Genomic DNA, 19,280 nt, shown 5'->3' on the forward strand with positions numbered 1-19,280 from the left:
CAAAAAAATACAATAAAATAAAATTGCTATTTACATTCACTCTGCCCATCAAAACCCAAACAATGACCAAGTAAGGCTTGAACTGGGATCTACTGTGGGTCAATCAACGAAAGCCAGAGTGATTTGGGTTTAAGGCATGGTCAAGTAGCTCCATTTGAATCCCAATGGGCTTTATCAAAGTCTGGATTGCCAGAGCTCTATTTCAAGAAATCATAAATGAAACTACATGGGATAAAATAGCAATTATTTCTGTTCTGGCCAGAAACCTGAGGGTTTTGTCCTCCTATTTTGAAGTTTGGTATTTTTTTGGTTTTTTTGAGTAGGACTGATCTTTTACCTCATTTCTTACCTCGCATTAAATCACAGAATGGGTATTGCCTCAGGCAAACTGAGACCTGGGAAAGACCTTAACTTAAAAAGGCCAAGGTGCCCCACTGCATCTGGGATCCTCTCTAGTCATCCTGATCTGTGTCTTGTCACTGGACTCAGGTGACCCTAGAGGAGAGAATGAGGCTGATGACTTTGCACAGTCCTGCCTCACTTAAATTCTATTCACTTGCAAGTGAAGATAACACCCTTCTAATGTTACTGGTCCTCTTCCAGGAAGAAGTACAAACAATCATCTGTGAGTAGTAGTAGCTACCCCAATGGGGACCCAACTGGCCCAATTAGGTAATACTCCTTCCTCCCTTCCTCCCTTGCTTCCTTCCTCCCTTCCTTTCTTCCTCCCTTCTTTTCTTCTTTCCTTTCTTGTTTCTTTTTTTTTCCTTCTTCCATCCCTCCTTCTCTCCCTCCTTCCTCTTCTTCTGTCCACATGAGCAATCATACCCTTACATGTGGGTGCTCTGCCCAAAGGAATATAAATTTTGATCACTGAAACCTTGCAAGATATCTTAGGGTTTGGAGGCTACATTTTTCTTCTTTTTCTTCCCTACTTATTTATTCTACCTTTTTTTAAAAAACTGGAACAGTTAACTCTTTTGTCCCATGTAGTTTCTATGATAAGAAAACCTGCTGAGAAATGAAACTGGGAATAAAACCATTCCTGTGGGAAAGAAAAAAGATCAGAGGACCAAAGGTCATAGTGTCCTGCTGCAAAAATGCCACCCACAGAATACAGCTAATGGAGAAGATCCATCCTCTGCTACAGAAGGGACTTTATGGACAACTCCCGTGTTTCATCCTAAACGGCTCTGCCAAGTACCGCTAACTCCCAAACTCTCCCAGCACCTTGAGCTGGTTGTTTTATTCCCCTTGATATCTGCAAGGATTAAACTCATCGACAATATACTTGTGACTCTATATGTTCTACTTCTACTGTACCTTTAACGATTCATTATGGCCAATGGGAGAACCTGAGTGGACATGGCTATTCCTCCATGTTGATCAAGGCCTAAGGAGCAGTCGGCCACTAAGTGTTTTCCGGAGGAGAGGCTGGTATTAACATTCTCAAAAACTAAATGGAATCAAGCTGACTTCAGGAAATGAGGATCAAGCCAGGTTGTTGTTGAAGGCCCCAAGACCGATGTTAGCATCACTTAACATTTCCAGTGTTGAGGCAGTCTTTGCCCCATGGGGCACAGGAAGGGGAGAGAATAAACATTTATATGGCCCCTTCCACATGCCATTCACTATGCTAAGTGCTTTACAAATATTATCTCAATTGATCCTCACAACAATCCTAGCAGGTAGGTGTTGTTATTATTCACATTTTACAGTAGAAAAAACTGAGCTAAACAGAGGTTAAGGGATTTGTTCAGGGAACACACAGCTAGTAAGTATCTGAGATTGGATTTTAACTCAAATCTTCCCAACTTTCAGGCTCAACACTATCCACTATGCCACCTAGCTACCTAAAATAGAGAGGTTAAAGTCACATACCCAACTAGTGAGTGCCTGAGGTAGGATTTGAACCCAAATCTTCCTGATTCCAAGTCCAAGCTCATCACTCTATCCACTGGGCCACCTAGGTGCCATGAGCTAATGCTTGACCATGGAATAACTTAGCAGCATCTCAGCTAAGCATGAGGTTAGCCATAGAAATCTTGAGTGGCATGAAATTGGGTAATTTTGTGGCAGTTACAACCCTGCCCTGGCTTATCTTTGCTGACCAAAATTAATGAGGTACATGTTAAAGTCTCAGGGATACCAAGGGTAGGGATTTCCTCCTTGCCTAGTATGAAGCTTCCAGAAGACTCTAACAAAGGCAATGGGGCTAACTACCTCAGACCACCTCGGTTAGAGACACACTTGACACACAAAAAGGTATCAAGGAAAATTTATTAAAGTAGAGTTCAGAGGAATTGAACACTTTGATCAAAGCTGACTCCAGCCCTCTTCAGGAGGAAGGAGTGCCTTCTATGTTCATCAATGAACGGGCGGCTTCCAAGTAAGGCTACAGGAAAACTACAATTTGTTCAGACCAATGCAAGCACCTTTACACTGTTCCAAATTTTGGACTCCATGCCCCACCATCCACTGACCACATGACTTCACGTTCTCCTCTCTGATAGACTCTCCCCCAAACAGCTCATCAAGCCTTGAGCACAAGTTTCTGACCTCTAACCTGACCATGCTAGGTCACAACTCCGATCATCCAAAGCTATGGAAACAATTTCTTCCTTGTTTCCCATAACCTCCCTGACCAGAGGTACTGTTCTTTTCCTGGATCTGATGAAATGATTTCCAAGAATTTTGAGAATTACTTTTAGAGTCATAAGATTGCTATGTTTGCATACCTGTGATGACCTAGTGTGGTATTGTCATGATGATGAGGTCAGGGAACATAATGTTGAGGTTGGGGTTGCTCAGAACTGCAAAATACTGACATGTTGGGTCCTGCCAAATGAATTCAACTCAAGCCTTCTTTCAGGCAAAGTAAAACAAAGCTTATTAAAGATTCACCATAAAAAACCTAACCATTTGTGACACTTGTATTGAGACTGAATCTCAGCTAGAGAATATCAGGGCTAGAATGAATCTGAGCATCTTCATGGAGGCAAGATGGATCTTACATACAGAAAGACTGTGGAAGGGATCTGGGGGTGGTGTAGTAGTCAGGGAGGAAGGGTCCAAGGAGGATCTTGATGGGACTGGGGTAAGTAGTGATGTAATCAAGGGTTGGAAACAGATTAAGGGTAACAGATTTGGTTATGAAAAGCCAGAGAGAGAGAGAGACTTTTAATAAGTGTTAGTTGAATTGAATTTTTTGAATTGTTTACTGACTAGTAAAGCATAGACAAGCAAGTCTTTGATATGAATATTGTCACTGCTACAGAACCCCACTTAAAAGCACGCGGCATACCATGACCCACGTCTGTGTGATCTTGGGCAATATGAGTTGTTGTCCCTAAGCTTCCATTTCCTCATCTCTAAAATTAGAGATCATCTGCATCTTTAAAGTCTCTTTGATCCCTAACACCTGTGACTGATTCCGTAAGAAAATGAGGAAAAATCATGAACATTGTCCCACAGAGCATGTGTAATAGATAACACACATTTTGTGATTAATGCATGTGATCTCTAACTAAATACTTCAAAGCAGAAGGTAATAGGATCATAGATTTAGAGCATGAAGGAGTCTCAGAGGCCAGCTAGTCCAAACACTTCATTTTACAGATGAGGAAACTGAGGCCCATGGAGATAAACTGACTTGCTTAAGGTCGCACAGAAACTGACTTCCTGGCTAAGCCTGATTCTTTGGGAAGACAGACATCACTTCCAGGCTTATCTGTGAGAAGAGACAGAAAACTCACAAGTAGGAGACACTTCTGTTTGACCAGGCACCCACCTTTCACTTCCTATGCAGGCACTGATGGACTTCCTGCTGACTTGGAGTTTTTCTTTTCAAAATTGAGGAACCTGGAACAATTGACCTTCCTGTTGAGACAAGATGGTCCATAGCCACATGCTGCTGAGTGTTAATTGTAGAGGCAGTGGGGGATGGCAGGAGGTAGCTGTTGGTGAGCAACCTTCTGAGGTCACACAGAGACTGAAGAATGAATGCTACTTACCCTCATATTCAAAGTATTGGGTCCCCGGGAAGTGGGTGGTCAACCCTTTGATCTATTTCCCTGTCAATAGACTTCATGACACACAGCATTAGTTTCCTCCTGGCTGGACAGAGGAGCAAAATGAATTCCATTTCTGAGACATCCGAATAGTCTAGGAAAAGACTTTCTGTTCTTGTTGACTGTAAATTAATTTATGTATATCTTTTTCTACTCTTGCCTTTTTTGTTGAAAATTTTTAAGGTTTTTTTGTAAAATAGTGTAATCATCTCCCTATATAGCACACCTCCATTGGGTCCTCCATTGTAACAAAAAAAGTTAGCCAAGCAAAACAAAACATCAGTATGACCATGCCCAATAGTATATGCAGCTTTCTATACCTAGCCTCCAAATAAGGAGGCAATATGGTGCCAGTCAACCAGCATTTATAAATCACCTTTTATATCTCCAGGCACTGTGCTTAGAGCTGGGGTTCCAAAGAAAGGCAAAAGACAGTACCTGCTCTCAAGGAGATCATTAGTCTAAAGGGGGAGATAACACTAAAATTCTACCTTCTACAAAAAGCCTTCCCTAACCCCTCTTAATTCCTGTACTTTCTCTCCTTTAATTATTTCCCATTTATTCTGCATATAGCTTGCTTCGCATACGTTTGTTTGCTTTTTGTCTCCCCTATTAGATTGTAAACTTCTTGAGGGCCTCTTTTTGTATCCCCTGTGCTTAACACAGTGCCTGACATATAGTAGGTACTTAATGTTGAAGAGAGAGAAATGGGAGAGTTGGTTCAGAAGTGAATGAATTCACTTAGACCTTCTCTGTAACCACTGGGAGCTTCATTGACTCAAAAACAGCAGGCCTGAGATTTAACAAGAAGCTAAACAAAGGCACTGGTATAGGAAAAGGATACACAGCTATAAAATGATGATGTAGTTTTTAGGGTTTCTAATGAGGGTTGGAAATTTAGGGACAGGATGAGAAAGATGGATGACACAAGATAAGGGAGACGGGGAAACTTTATGACCCAGGATGAGGGGAGACAATGAATTTTATGGTCCAGGATAAAGGGAGAAGTTTTATGATGTTTCAAGATAAGGTGCCTTCAAGTTAGAAAATAAACCAGGGGCTTCACAAAGTCAATCCGTAATATTATTTTTAACTCTTAGGGCACTGTTTGTATCCACATCACTTAATAAATGATTATTGAAGTGAAAAATGCAAATAACTAAGTCCAAAGATATAGCTAGATAGATATTTTGGATATTATTCAGTCCTTTCAGTTGTGTTGACTTTTCATGACCCCATGTGGGATTTTCTTGGCAAGGATACTGAAGTGGTTTACCATTGCCTTCTCCAGTTCATTTTTTTGATGAAAAAAACCGAGGGAAACCTGGTTAAATGACTTGCTCAGGATCACATAGCTACTAAGTGTCTAAGGTCAGATTTGAACTCAGGAGAATGAGTCTTCCTGCCTCCAGATCCAGCACTATCCACTACACCTCCTAGCCACCCCTAATAGACAGGTATAGATATAGATCTGTAGAATAAAATAGAGATAGTCAATAAAGAGAAGACACCGCTCTTACAGGGCAATGGGAAAGGCTTCTTGGAGAAGGTAATATCTTAGCTAGGACTTGAAGGAAGCCAGGAAATTCAGGACGCAGAGATGAAGAGGGAGAGAGTTCCAGGAATAGGGGACAGCCAAGTCTTATTTCTCTCAATTCCTCATTTTTTTTTATTTTCAGCAGCAGGGCAATATTCCATTATAGTCAGATGTCATGTTTTGTTGCCATTTTCCAGTTGACCTGCTTCCAGTTTGTTTTGAGTTTGGTGTGTTGCTGTTATCACAAAGAGCGCTGTTATGTAGCAGAAGTTTGTGAGTGGGCAGGTCTCCCTGGAGTAGTCACCAATCATCTTCAATGTAGCTCTGGACCCAAACACCAAAGCACTAATCAGAATAACTCACCTCCTTCTAGCAAGGGACCTGAGCACATGTTTCACAGAAACCAGCCAAAGTTCCAGTCACATTCAGAAGGGAGTGTTTCAGACCATGCAAGACTTGTCTTCTGGCACTGAGGGCAGCTAAGTGGCACCATAGTGCACAGAGTGCCAGGCCTGGAGGCAGGAAGATTCATCTTTCGGAGTTCAAATCCAGCCTTAGACACTTACTAGCTATGTGACCCTGGGCAAGTCACTTAACCCTGTTTGCCTCAGTTTCCTTGTCTGTAAAATGTCAAGAAAACCCCAAATGGAGTCACAAAGAGTTGGACATGACTGAAACAACTCAATGTCCCTAGCATTGTGCTAAATCTTTATAAACGTTAACTCATTTGATCCTTATAACAATGCTCATTTTACAGTTGAGGAAATTGAGGCAGAGGTTAAGTGACTTATCTAGGATCACATAGCTAATAAGTGTCTGAGGCTAGATTTGAATTCAGGTCTTCCTGACTCCAAGACTGGGGGCTAAAGATCTCTTGGGTTAGAGATACTACCTCTTTGGTAACACTTTTCATGTTAACATCATTGTTTTGGCTTGAACTCACAAAACTGAGACAGTTGGGAGCCCAAGTGGTCATTTACAGTCTTTAGTGATGTTCTAGGACCATGCCCTCCCCTCCCCCTTAGCTTTCTCCTTTCCCAAACGCTAACATCTCAGGCCTTGAAAAACCACAATAAAATGGGCCACATAGTGACTTAGTTCTAAAATATAATGTTTTCTATGTTTTATTGTATCTTTATTTATTTTGTCAAGTATTTCCCAATTATCTTTAAATATGCTTTGGAGTTTGATGTCTCTGCCCTAGAAGGATCTTCATGCTAATTTTCTGATGTAATTTTGAAAAAAATAATTTATTGTGGTTTTGTGAGCTCAAGCCAAAAGAATGATTTAAACATGAAAAGGGTGTTTTAGGTTTTGTTTTTATTAGGGGAGACAATGTAGTGTAATGAAATAAACCTGAGTCTTGAAGTCAGAAGATAAGGTTTGAATCCTAAGTCCATCATGGTATAAGGAGCAAGAATGCTCGATTTAGAATCGGTGATCCAGGGTTCAAATCTGAGATCTAGATCTGGAATAAATGACCCTGATAGAGTGGATCCTGTTATAGATAGATCTGGAATCAATGACTCTGGGTTCAAATCTAACTTGGACCTGTCATCAGACTTCTCTGAGATTCATTTTCCTCATTGGTAAAATCAGGAGTTTGAAAAGGATGGCTTCTAAGGGTCCTTCCTGCTCTAAATCTGTGTTACTTTTTCTTCTAGTTAGCAGAGCAAGGGTGTCGCCTTGAGCAAGTCACTGAACCTCAGTTACAAAAATCTATAAAATGGAAATAGTGATAAGTACTGACTCTACCCTTCACAGGGCTGTTGTTAGGGAAATGCTTATAAACTTTAGGCTGCTATGTAAATGTAAGTTGAGATATATGTATGGATATGATAAATAATTCTAAATAAAACAAAAGACTTGTAATATAATTTATAAAACAACATAATCAAGAATTACATTATACACGTAAATATGTATATAGTGTTAATACATAAAAGAGATTCATATAATATACAATATTACATATTGTATTAATGTGTGATGACATTATTATATTATTATCACATATTAATATATTTAATGATATATTGACTGCAATACATTGATATGTGATGTTAACATAGTATATTAATGTATAATAATAAATTGATATGTGTAAACAATGTGTAACTATATTAAATATAATATATAATGTATTCATATGGGATAGCATGTTAATATAATATATTTGATATATTGAATATAATTATTGGTATGATAATATATTAATGTGCTACATTAACATAATATGTAATGATATATTAAATATAATGTATTAACATGTGGTAACATATTAGCATAATACATTAATGTATTTCTTATATAGTAACATAATATTATATAACCAATAATCAATACTTTTATTATATATTAATGTTGGCCTACAATAATATATTGCTATATGATATTTAATATAACATATTAATTGACATCTAATACATTAATATAACACACAATATAATGTGATATTATAATGTATATAATCATATAGAATCAGGAATTATGTTGTACACATATGTATATAATTCAGCAGGAATAGATATGTATGTATACATCTACATGTATGATTGTGTGTGTATATGTGTGTGTGTAGATATAGATATAGATACAGATATAGATATAGATACAGATATAGATACAGATATAGATATAGATATAGATACAGATACAGATATAGATATAGATATAGATACAGATATAGATATAGATACAGATATAGATATACACCTTCTCCCCCCCCCCAACCTGTACATTTCCCCGCTGCCCATCTGGACATGCAGTTGGCTTATCTCTGCAGAGGAAATCTTTCTCAGCTCCAGAGAAGACCCCCTCAGAACTGGGAATCTTATGGGGCATCCTGTCTGCAGTCCTCTGGGCCCCTCTCACAGAGTACTGAGCTAATCAATACAGATGTCATGTTGTTTTGGAGGTGAGGCTGGGAAGGGGAGGAATGAAGGCTTCATTAGCCATGGACAATGGCTGGGGAGCGCTCTTCCTATGCATTCACTGGCTTGTATAGGATTAGCTATAGTGTGTTTAGCATGCTGCATACTATAGCCCATTCACAGCCAGTTTGAAAGACATGAATGCCTTTTGCTGAGGCAGGATAAGTTGCTCTGAGATTTGACTTACTTTTTTAAAAAAGAAAATTATTTTCAGGAAAAAGAAAATCCCAGTAAAGTTAATAAAAATGCTGGGAGCAGAGAATCTGTGAGTTGTGCCAAAATGCCAGAGGCCATCTTAGTCAGCCCTTGTCAATCAGAATCCTTCCCCACCGAAGTCTTGAAAGCCTCATCCCTTTGTGGCTCTGTGTAGGGAGTCCTGTGCATTCTGCCAGGTCCTCCTCACCCTCACTCCACCTCACACACAGACAGTGCTGCCCGCTGCTGCTGCCTGCTATAGGGACCTCAGGGTCCAAAGCTGCTGACTCAAAGGGCTTGCCTTTCTCTGGGACTGTGGCCATTCACATGCATTCTGAGTTTGTTGCCAGTGGAGGTAGTCTATAGGCTCAGGCCCATTGACGGGGGGATTAGGCTTGGGGCGGGCTGTGGGCCAAGGGGCCAGAGAGGTACCTCAGTTAAAGAGCCAGTTCTCTACTCTCCAGTCTCTGGCAGAAGCAAGCATGCCCTACCTCCCACCAGGATTCTTCTGTGACCGGGTGATCCGAGAAAGGGACAGGAAAAATGGAGAGGGGACCCTTGCTCATCCCATGAAGTTCGAGGGACAAGATTTTGGTGCCCTCAGGAAATCGTGCCTGGCCCAGAAGAGACTGTTTGAGGACAATGTGTTCCCAGCAGGTGCTCAGGCCTTGGGTTTCCAAGAAGTGAGACAGAAATCTAAGATGAAGAATATTACATGGAAGAGGCCAAAGGTAGGGAAGGGAAAAAGGGCATCTACAGGTAGCAACATCAGGTAAACAGGGACATTGTGCAGTCACCTGAAGTCTAGAAAGACACCAGCCTTTTCCTGTGGATCTATAAGCCGTTCTCAGGGGTTCCTCGGTTACTGGTAAAGCTAGGGGGAAATTAAGGTTGTAGCGAGCGTAATGTATAGAATTCTAGACCTAGAATCCAAAAGACCTGAGTTCAAATTCAGCCTGGGACATGAGCTGTATGACCCTAGGCAAGTCACTTAACCTCTGTCTGCCTCAGTTTTCTCATCTGTAAAATGGGGATAATAATAGCACCTACATCCCAGGGTTGTTGTGAGAATAAAATGAGAATATTTATGGAGCACTATGTAAACCTTAATGTGCTATATAAACGTTATAAACGTTACTGTTCCTTCAGTTGGAAATAAACTTTTCAGTCCATAGTTGGAAATAAGGCTGAGAAAATGCAACCCATTAACTTAAAGTCACACTGAGGTATAACTGACGAATTAGCCAGTCCACATCCTGCGGGCAGGGATCTCATTCTCTTTTTGCAAGCCTCTCTAACAAAACACAGGGCCTTCCTTGTACTTCATAGACACTTGGTAAAGGTTTGTTGAGCGAATGAATGAATGTTATCCTGAGGACTGATTTTGATAAGGAAATAGCAGAGAGATCACAGAGGTGTCATGGGCATGGGCATGACAGGATATACTATGGAGAAGAGCAAAGGGGGAAGATGGGAGGGCTGAAGATGCAAAACGTAAAATGAGCATGGTCTACAAAGTAAGAAGGCATGGATGTTAATATCCACACTGCCACTTAATTATGTGTGTGACTTTGGGCAAGTCCTTTCAATTCCAAGGGCTTTCTGGTCTTCTATAAAATGAAAGGGCTAGACAAGATGATTTCCAAAATGTTCCCAAATTCTCTATCTTTGCTTTTATAAGGGACCACAGACTCTATTTCCTTCACAGTTTTGTCTGGAGAGAACTCTGAGTATTGGCAATTCAGTTATAACAGAAAAACACAGAAGCTGGCCAACAAAGGTACCTCTGACTATTATTGGCTCTGTCCGAAGACACACCAGTGATGGCTCTTCAATCCTGAGTCTCTTTTCTTTGAGGTCCCATTGAAGTTTAAAGATGCCCTGGCCAATTCTAAACACAACATGCCTAGCCAGAAAGTTTGGATATCTTGGAGAGTCTGTATGGTGTATTAGATAGGGCACTATCCAATAGATAGATAGATAGATAGATAGATAGATAGATAGATAGATTGATAGATAGATAGATTGATAGATAGATAGATGATAGATAGGTAGATGATAATGATAATCATTTAATATCAATTTAATAACCTCAGTAAGGGCCAGAACCTGAATTAATCAACCAGAAGAAGAGCCTGGACCTAATAACCTCTTTGTTCTCTGAGTAAACTCGGAGAATATCTCTTCCTATGTTAACAAGGTCAGATAGGGCTGACTTAAGAGTATTTTTCCTCTGCTTAAGGATGTGACCCTTAACCTGAGATGCTACCTTGAATAATGGAAGTTTTCTGTACCTTAATATTTTACTATGTTATGGCATGTTAATAGTAAAGAAAACACAGATATCCTGGATCATAATTTCAACTGACACTTTGTCAACTCTCTTATCTTATTGTATTTACAATTTATTCACCTAAGAAAGTTCCTTTCTCATGGTATAGTTAAAGACAAATAGGTTCCATAAATCTGAGGGACACAGACATCCTGGGATTGTTCTAAAACAAATTTAAGCCTGGTCATTCTTGTATCAGACAGTCAGAAGTGTCCTTCTGGCTCCATGATCATATATCTGGTAGCTTTAAGGGAATAAATAATATGGATTTGCATATCACCTGTCCTCTTTGCCTCCTTTGACCAAATTTTCAGATCAACAATAGATAGATGATAGATAGATAGATAGATAGATAGATAGATAGATAGATAGATAGATATCAGAATAGTCCTGGGTTCAAATCTCATCCAAGACACCTATTAACTGTGTGACCTTGGGCGAGTCTTTGACCTCAGTGGCCTCATCTTTAAATGATGGGTTTGGATTTAATACCTTATAAACTCCCTTGTAGGTCTAAAACCTCCAATCATTACAGGGGTGCCTGTGTCTAGCCAATGTGGCACCAAGATCACTATACATGTTCTTTCTGGTAGGATTCAGATTCTTAATGTTTTTGTTGTTGCTTCTTTATCATGTTCTTGCTTTATTGATAACATAGACAGATTATAATAGCTTTGATCAATTATGTTCCTCTCCATTTAGGGTAACATTTGATACTATTTTGCATTGACATAATGCTAATTGCTGCATTTCATACACACAACCAGAATGACCAGTTTGTTTGAATTAATCAATCACGTCTGTCAAAGAGCCAGGCAATTGAGTAGCAAAATCAGTCCAAACAAATTTTTGTCGTTGTATAGCTAAGAACAGCAATAATCAATAGAGACCCAACAAGCGCTTGTCCTGGAGCACCAACATACTCAAGAGCTGGAGGGCTCTCTTCTTTGCCCGGTGTCTATTTCATTCCTATATGGCACACTTTTTCCCCAGAGTCATGCTTCCTACCCAGTAGGGTGTGCCCACTTCCAGTCATTCCCATGCCACCACCATCCTCAGAGTGTGTCTCCCATAACACTTCTCCCAGACTACCTTTCCTTCCAAGTCCTTTTGAGGGTCAAAGCTTAAACCATCCCCTTTCCTGACACAATTGTGCCTCACCCCCACTCCATTCAATTGTTTTTTGCTCCAGGTAAAAACATGTCCAGTCCTGGCTCTAGTTAAGACAACCAGTTAAAATACTGGATTCTTCTCTCTCTTTTTTTAATGGTAATTTAAATGTAAAAGTATTTAAGTGTCATGGAAACACAGATGGAGTTTTCAAATGACAAATTATTTATTATAAAGATCCCACTATCATAATGAGTTAGTATTAGAAAAGTGTAGATACTTCAGACCGTTGTTGTTGTAGTTGTTTGTCCTGTGTTGTGGAAGAGGACAGATGGCATGAGGAAGATGATGTCTTGATTTGCAAGTGAATTAGATTGAAGTGAGGCAGGGCTGTGCAAAGTAAGCCTCACTCTCTCCTCCTGAGCCATCTGGGTCCAGTGGGAAGATATAGATCAGGATGACTGGAGATGGCCCTGGAAGCAGTAGGAGACTGGTCTCTTTTTAAGCTAAGGTCTTTCCCAGGTCTCAGTTTGTCTGAGGCAACACCCATTCAGTGATTAAGGATAGGTAAGAAATGAGGCAAAAAATGACCTCTTTTGGGTACTCTCTTTTTCATTATCCTTGTCTTCTATCATATAAGACCTGGGAAGGTGTCATTCTACATTTAGACATATATAGTTCCTTAGTAAATGTTTATCATCACAGAGGAGTAGAATATTTAGAGCTGGAAATCACCTTAGAGATAATATGGGCCAAGTCCTTCACTTTGAAGAAACACTATCATCATCATCATCAAAAAATACTTAAGTCCTTAACTTTGAGGGAGCAGACCCATTCAGATGTAAATACTAGATTTTAGCAGAGGAGCTTTCAAAAAGCTCAAAGAAATGATGGAAAGGATCCCTTGGCCAGAGACTCAAAGACAAAGGTGGAGATAAAATAGGAAAGTTGTGATCCTCTTTCAGAATATAAGCTTCATCAGCAAAAATGCATGTAGAAATGATAAAAATTTCCCCAAAATATGCATAACTATCTATCTATCTATCTATCTATCTATCTGTCTGTCTGTCTGTCTGTCTGTCTGTCTGTCTATCTATCTATCTATATATATATATATCCATCCATTCATCCATCCTACCTACCTATCTATCCATCTTTCTGCCTATCCATCCATCTGTCAATCTATCCATCTACCTACTTATCTATTAATCTATTCTCCTATATGTCTATCCATATATCTCTCCATCTATTGATACATACATGTAGTGTACTCGACAAGATCAAAGTCTTCATTTAATTAACATTTATTACATGCCTGCTGGAAGTACTGGTTGGTGAACTGCAAACAATGAGAAACACTGGAGAAAGAACTGTGCCGTCTTAAAGTTTGTAATAGTAAGGGAAAGGAATGTTGGGTACATATAGTCAGACATGAATCCTAGATTTTAAGGATAGAGATTTTAAAAAGCTCAAAGAAATAATGGGAATGAGCTTGTGGTTAGAGACTCAGAAAGGGAGAGTAATTCAAAAAGTCTAGGAAGGCTTTCAAAACTACAAGTTTGGTGATACAAATTCTTTGTAAATTTGGCAAAAATACTAAAGATAAGAAAAATGGCTTTTTGCACCAAGATGGAAGGAAGCCAATTGAGGATGACATTAACCAATGACACAGAAAATAGAACTACTCAATTTTTGTTTTGCTTTTATCATGTCTATCAAGGGGAATAATCTTCAAAATGGAAATTAAAACATGTTTTTGAGTTAATTAATGTCAAAGATAACTGTGGCAATGGCAAGAAGGCAACTAGCTGCTTTGAATGAAATCAGATTCAAGTCTCCTGGCCCAAAACAGTGCATCCCAGGTTATTAAAAGTACTCTGTTAATACAATTACTGAAGAATTATTTATAATCTTTGAAAATTCCTAGAGAATGCTAGAGATGTAGTCCAGAAAAAAAGAGGAATGAACTTGGAGTTAGAAGTTCTGGATTCGAAACTTGGCTCTACCACTTATTACCTATGTGATCTTGGACAAGTTGTTCAACTCTTCTCAGCTTTCTTATTTTTCAAATGAAGGGACGATGACCTCTCAGGTCCCTTTTAGCTCCAAATCTATGATAATCCTCTAAATACTGTCTTGATTTCAAAGAGAAGGAAAGGTAGTGTTTGGATACTATAGGCTAATGAATTTGATGATGATTCCAAGCAAAACCCAAGAACTGATTATCAATTGACTTGTGAGTGCTTAGAAAGGAAAGTGATCAACAAGAGCCAACAAGGGTTCATTAAAAATAAATTATGGATGGATTACATTTAGAAAAATGCTTAAGACTTTCAGTGATCCCAAGGTGCTTTCTAACAAAAAATTCACCTTTTTAAGACAATTTTTCTGATAGTAATACTATACAGCTACAAATTATAGAAAAACCATGATCACCAAAAAATCAAAATTCTGAGATCCAAAGCATATGGAGAGACGTGGTGGATGTAAGAAGCTTATAGCATATTGCTAACAATGACTTCTATACAAAAAGTAGCACAAAGCATATTTTCCAGAAAATGTATGATTTAACAAAAGAAAGAGATAATAAGAAGGAGATGGGGCCAAGTACCTCACTGATACCTACAGAATGTTAGAAGACCTCAAGGAAGGCCTTCAAGGTGTTGGGTGTATCTTCTATGGTAGATTTATGAGAAGATATGGAAAAGAATTTCAAAGCCTGAGATGGATTGTCATCTACACCATTAGAAGAAGTACCCATATTAATAATATCATGGTCTATTAATTATGAGTGTTCTCCAAAGTTCTGTCCTGGGCCCTCTTCTCTTTTTTCTCCTTGTTATATCATTTGATAACTTCATCAGCTCCCAGAGGTTAAATTATCATCTCTTTTTATATTCTCATGAGTGCTGTGTTTGGATGTCAATTTTTCTACTTAGCTCTGGTCTTTTCATTAGGGATGTTTAAAAGTGCTCTATTTCATTAAAGGTCTAAGATTATACTCAAGATTATACTCAAATTTTGCGGGCTAGTTATGGTTGCAATCCGAGATCCTTTACCTTCTGGAATACTATATTCCAAGCTTTCTGCTCCTTTATAGTGGTGGTTTTTATATGTTATGTGGTCCTGCTTGTGGCTTCATTATACTTGAATTCTCTCTTTCTGGCTACTTGATGTATTTTTTTCCTTGACCTGGGAGCTCCAACTTTTGACTATAATATTCCTGGGAGTTTTCATTTAGGTTTTCCTTCAGAAGGTAACCATTAGATTCTTTCAATTTCTACTTTACCCTCTAATTCTAAACTATCTGGACAGTTTTGTGATTTCTTAAAATATAATATCTAAACTCTTTTTTTGTACATGGCTTTCAGGTAGTCTAATGATTCTTAAATTATCCCTTCTCAATGTGTTTTCCAGGTCAATTGTTTTTCCTATGATATAATTCACATTTTTTTCCTTTTTTTTTTGTCTTTTGACTTAATGTCTTGATGGTTCATAGAGTCATTAACTTCTATTTATCTAATTCTAATTTTCAAAGAACTGCTTTCTTGCATCTCTTTTACCAAACTGTTAATTCTTTCATATCTTTCTTGTAAAGCTCTCATTTCGTTTCTCATGTTTTCCTCTATCCCTTTCATTGTTTTTTAATAATTTTTTGCTCTTATTTTGAACTTTCTTTAACTGTCTTAGGAGTTCATGTTGGTCTTATGTCCCTTCTGCAATTTTCTTTGATTATTGTCTTAGTGATGTTTTTAAGTCATTATCTTTTTCTCTGTGTCTTAAGCTTCCCTGTCATCGTAGTAACTCATTATGGCGAAGTTCTTTTTTCGTTTGTTCATTCTTCCAGCCTGTTTCTTGACTTTGAACTTTATGTTGGTGCTAGGCTCTGAGCACTTCTGGAGGAGGTGGGGTATGGGATGTCTGAGTTTCTGTCTTTTTATGTCCTTCTGCTGGTTTCACAGCTCAGTCTGAGGACCTACAAATTTTCAGTGTTTCCAAAGTGATGTGATCCAGGTAAGATCTGTTCACTGCCCTCCTAGTCTGAATTCTAGAAGTTCCTGATCCAGGGTTTGGGTCTGTTGGCTTGTGTGTGGTTGTATTCCAGTAGACCTCTGCTGGACTTAGTCACTGTTAGTCTTCTGAAAGGTTCTGCAAGTTCAGAGAGACTAAACTGCTGGATCCCCTTTGGTCTGGATCTCCTGCCCTGGTTATTCCACCTCAGGCTTATGTGCTGCACAGAAGGCTAGAACTGAGTTCCTCCTCTGTTCCTGGGCTCAGAGGCACACAGCTGAAACTTGGAAAGCCAGTAACTCTGATCAGTACAAAGACCAATCACAATTCCAAAGGACTCATGATAAAATACCCTATCTGACCCCTAGATAGAGAACTAATGGATTCAGAGTACATTTTGAAGCATATTTTCTTCTCTTTCTTTCCTTTTCTTTTTCTTAGGCATGGCTAAATGTGAGAATTTGTTTTCCATGACTATGCTATTTGTAATAGGTTTTATTTTTCTTCTTTTCCCAGTGGGTGAAGAAGGGGGGAAAAGGGGAAAATGAGAACTAAAAATAAAATAAAATTGAATTTTAAAAAAAGATTAAACTTTCAAGTGTGTCATACATACAGTTTTTTTTCAAGAGAATTGGTTTTTCAATATTTACCAGCACACACCTGGGCTGAGCTAAATGACCTTCCAACCCTATGTTTCTTTGGATATTTCTTGTTCTTTAAGCAGGGGGAGAAAAGAGTATGGTGAAGAGTCTATGGTTAGCCTAACCCTGAGTTCTTGGAGGAATCAATCAATCAATTAGCAATCAAGAAGTACTTATTATCTGCCAAGATTGTGCTAGGTACTGTGACTACAAAGACAAAAATAAAACAGTTCCTGCACTCAAGAAGTTTACATTTTATTTGGAGAGACAACACACATAATAATAGCTAGCATTTATATAGCATTTTAAGCTTTATAAAGCACCACATGGTATCTTATTTGATCCATGTACATATACATATGTATGTATGTCATGTATATGTATGTATATCATGTATATATGTATCTCTATATATGCAATATATATCCATGTACATATACATATATGCAAAAGAAAGTCAAGATTATATTGGCAGAAAGAATTTATAAGCAACTGAGGGAGAGGGTCAAGAAAGGCTTCATCAGAACCAGGAGGACATTGTGCACAGTCACAGTAACACTGTGTGATGATCAACGTTGATAGGCTTAGCTCTTCTCATCCAACAATGGTCTTAGACAATTCCAAAAGACTCCTGATGGAGAAATGCTCTCCATATCCAGAGAAAGAACTACAGAGTCTGAATGCAGATTGAAGCAGACTACTTTCTCTTTTTTGTTGTTTTTTTAAATTTCTCTTAGTCTTTCCCTTTTGTTCTGATTCTTCTTTCACAACATGACTAATGTGGAAATATGTTTAATATGTTTGTATACGTATAACCTATATCAGATCACTTGCCCTCTTGGTGAGGGGGAGGAAAAGAAGAGAGGGAGAAAAAAAATTTGGAACTCAAAGTCATATAAAAGCGAATGTTGAAAACTATCTTCATGTGTAATTGGAAAAAATAAAATTCTATTAAGGGGGGTTTATACAACTAAAAAAAAAGAAAGGCTTCATGTAGAAGGAAATGCTTGGGTTGAATTCTGAAGAAAATCAGAAATTCTAAGAAATAGTGAGAAAGGATCATATTTTAAAGATGGTGGACAGCCAGGGCAAAGTTTGGGAGATTGGAGTCACGTGTACAAGAGGAACAGAAAGAAGTCTGGTATGATGGAATAAAGGAATGTGTGAGGAGGAATAAAGTATATTGAGGTCAGAAACATAAATTGGGACCTGGTTGTGAAGAGTTTATATTTTATCTTAGAAGAAATAGGGAAACACATTCATGTAGTTACCAGGCCACATCCCTCCAAGTTAAGAGGCATAAAGTTGCCTCTCACTGATTTATGTTGTTTTTTTTTCCTCACAGGAAATCTGCGAGAATCCCAGGTTTATCATTGGTGGAGCCAACAGAACTGACATCTGCCAAGGAGATTTAGGTGGGAAATTCGCTAGTTCTCTCTTATGCTGTGGCCAAGAGAGGGCCAGGCAGTGCCAGAAGGGAATGATTGACTTTTCTATCTATCTTTCTTTCTTTCTTTCTTTTTCTTTCTTTCTTTCTTTCTTCCTTCCTTTCTTCCTTTCTTTCTTTTTTCTTTCTTTCTTTCTTTCTTCCTTTCTTTCTTTCTTTCCTTCTTTCTTTCTTTCTTTTCTTTCTTTCTTTCTTTCTTCCTTCCTTTCTTCCTTCCTTCCTTCCTTCCTTCCTTCCTTCCTTCCTTCCTTCCTTCCTTCCTTCCTTCCTTCCTTCCTTCCTTCCTTCCTTCCTTTCTGGAGGCAATCAGAGTTAACCACATTGCCCAGGGTCACACAGCTAGTGAGTGTCTGAGGCTGGATTTGAACTCAGGGCTGGTGTTTTATACATTGTGCCACATAGCTGCCCCAAAGCAATTGACTTTTGATGCCATTTTATCCACTTCTAGAGGAATTCTTTCCATGTCAGTGATTTTCACATTCATTCACCTGCAGGTGTATTTACTTGCCTTCTTTTTTCTATTTATGAGCATGTTGCTCTGTATCACAGGAAGAAAACTGAGTAGGGATTGTTAGAGGTGAGCCCGTCTAACAAGCCCCCAACAGTGAGAAACATGCTCCCCTTAAGCAAAGAACAATACCTCTTGTGAAATCAGGAAAGCTTTTATTAATCTTTATGTCCATTCCCCTGAAAAGATGGGGAGCCTCCCCAGTAAGGTTACAGGATGACTACAATACATTCAGAAAGATGGGGCTTCTTATACTGTTTTCTGAACTTTGGATCTCCCAGGATACTGTCCCCTGGCCATGTGACTCCATGTTCTCCTCTCTGATAGACCCTTCCTCACACAGCTCCTTGAGCCTTCCCATTAGTCTCTGACCTCTAACCTGTCCATGCTAGGTTGCCACACCACCTAGAACTGTGGAAAACAGAATTTCTTTGTTTCCCACAGGATGGAGGCTAGATCGGTGGTTCCATTGGCTTAGAGAAACTCCCTCTACAAA

At 38.8% G+C, this 19,280-nt stretch overlaps 1 protein-coding gene across 4 annotated transcripts in view; it reads left to right on the top strand.

Annotated features, from left to right (window-relative positions):
- CAPN3 (calpain 3) overlaps window positions 1-19,280 on the top strand; it is a 79,817-nt gene that overhangs the window by 19,679 nt on the left and 40,858 nt on the right. For 2 of the 4 annotated variants that reach the window (XM_072622762.1, XM_072622764.1), the window contains exons 1-2: window positions 9,146-9,466; window positions 18,175-18,244. In XM_072622762.1, the coding sequence (XP_072478863.1) occupies window positions 9,218-9,466; window positions 18,175-18,244 (319 nt within the window). In that variant the 5' untranslated portion in view covers window positions 9,146-9,217. Of the gene's footprint in view, window positions 1-9,145; window positions 9,467-18,174; window positions 18,245-19,280 lie in introns of those variants that run through there. The other 2 variants (XM_072622761.1, XM_072622763.1) reach the window with 1 other exon arrangement.

The sequence above is a fragment of the Notamacropus eugenii genome, chromosome 7, assembly GCF_028372415.1.
Source record: "Notamacropus eugenii isolate mMacEug1 chromosome 7, mMacEug1.pri_v2, whole genome shotgun sequence".
NCBI classification, from domain to species: Eukaryota; Metazoa; Chordata; class Mammalia; order Diprotodontia; family Macropodidae; genus Notamacropus; species Notamacropus eugenii.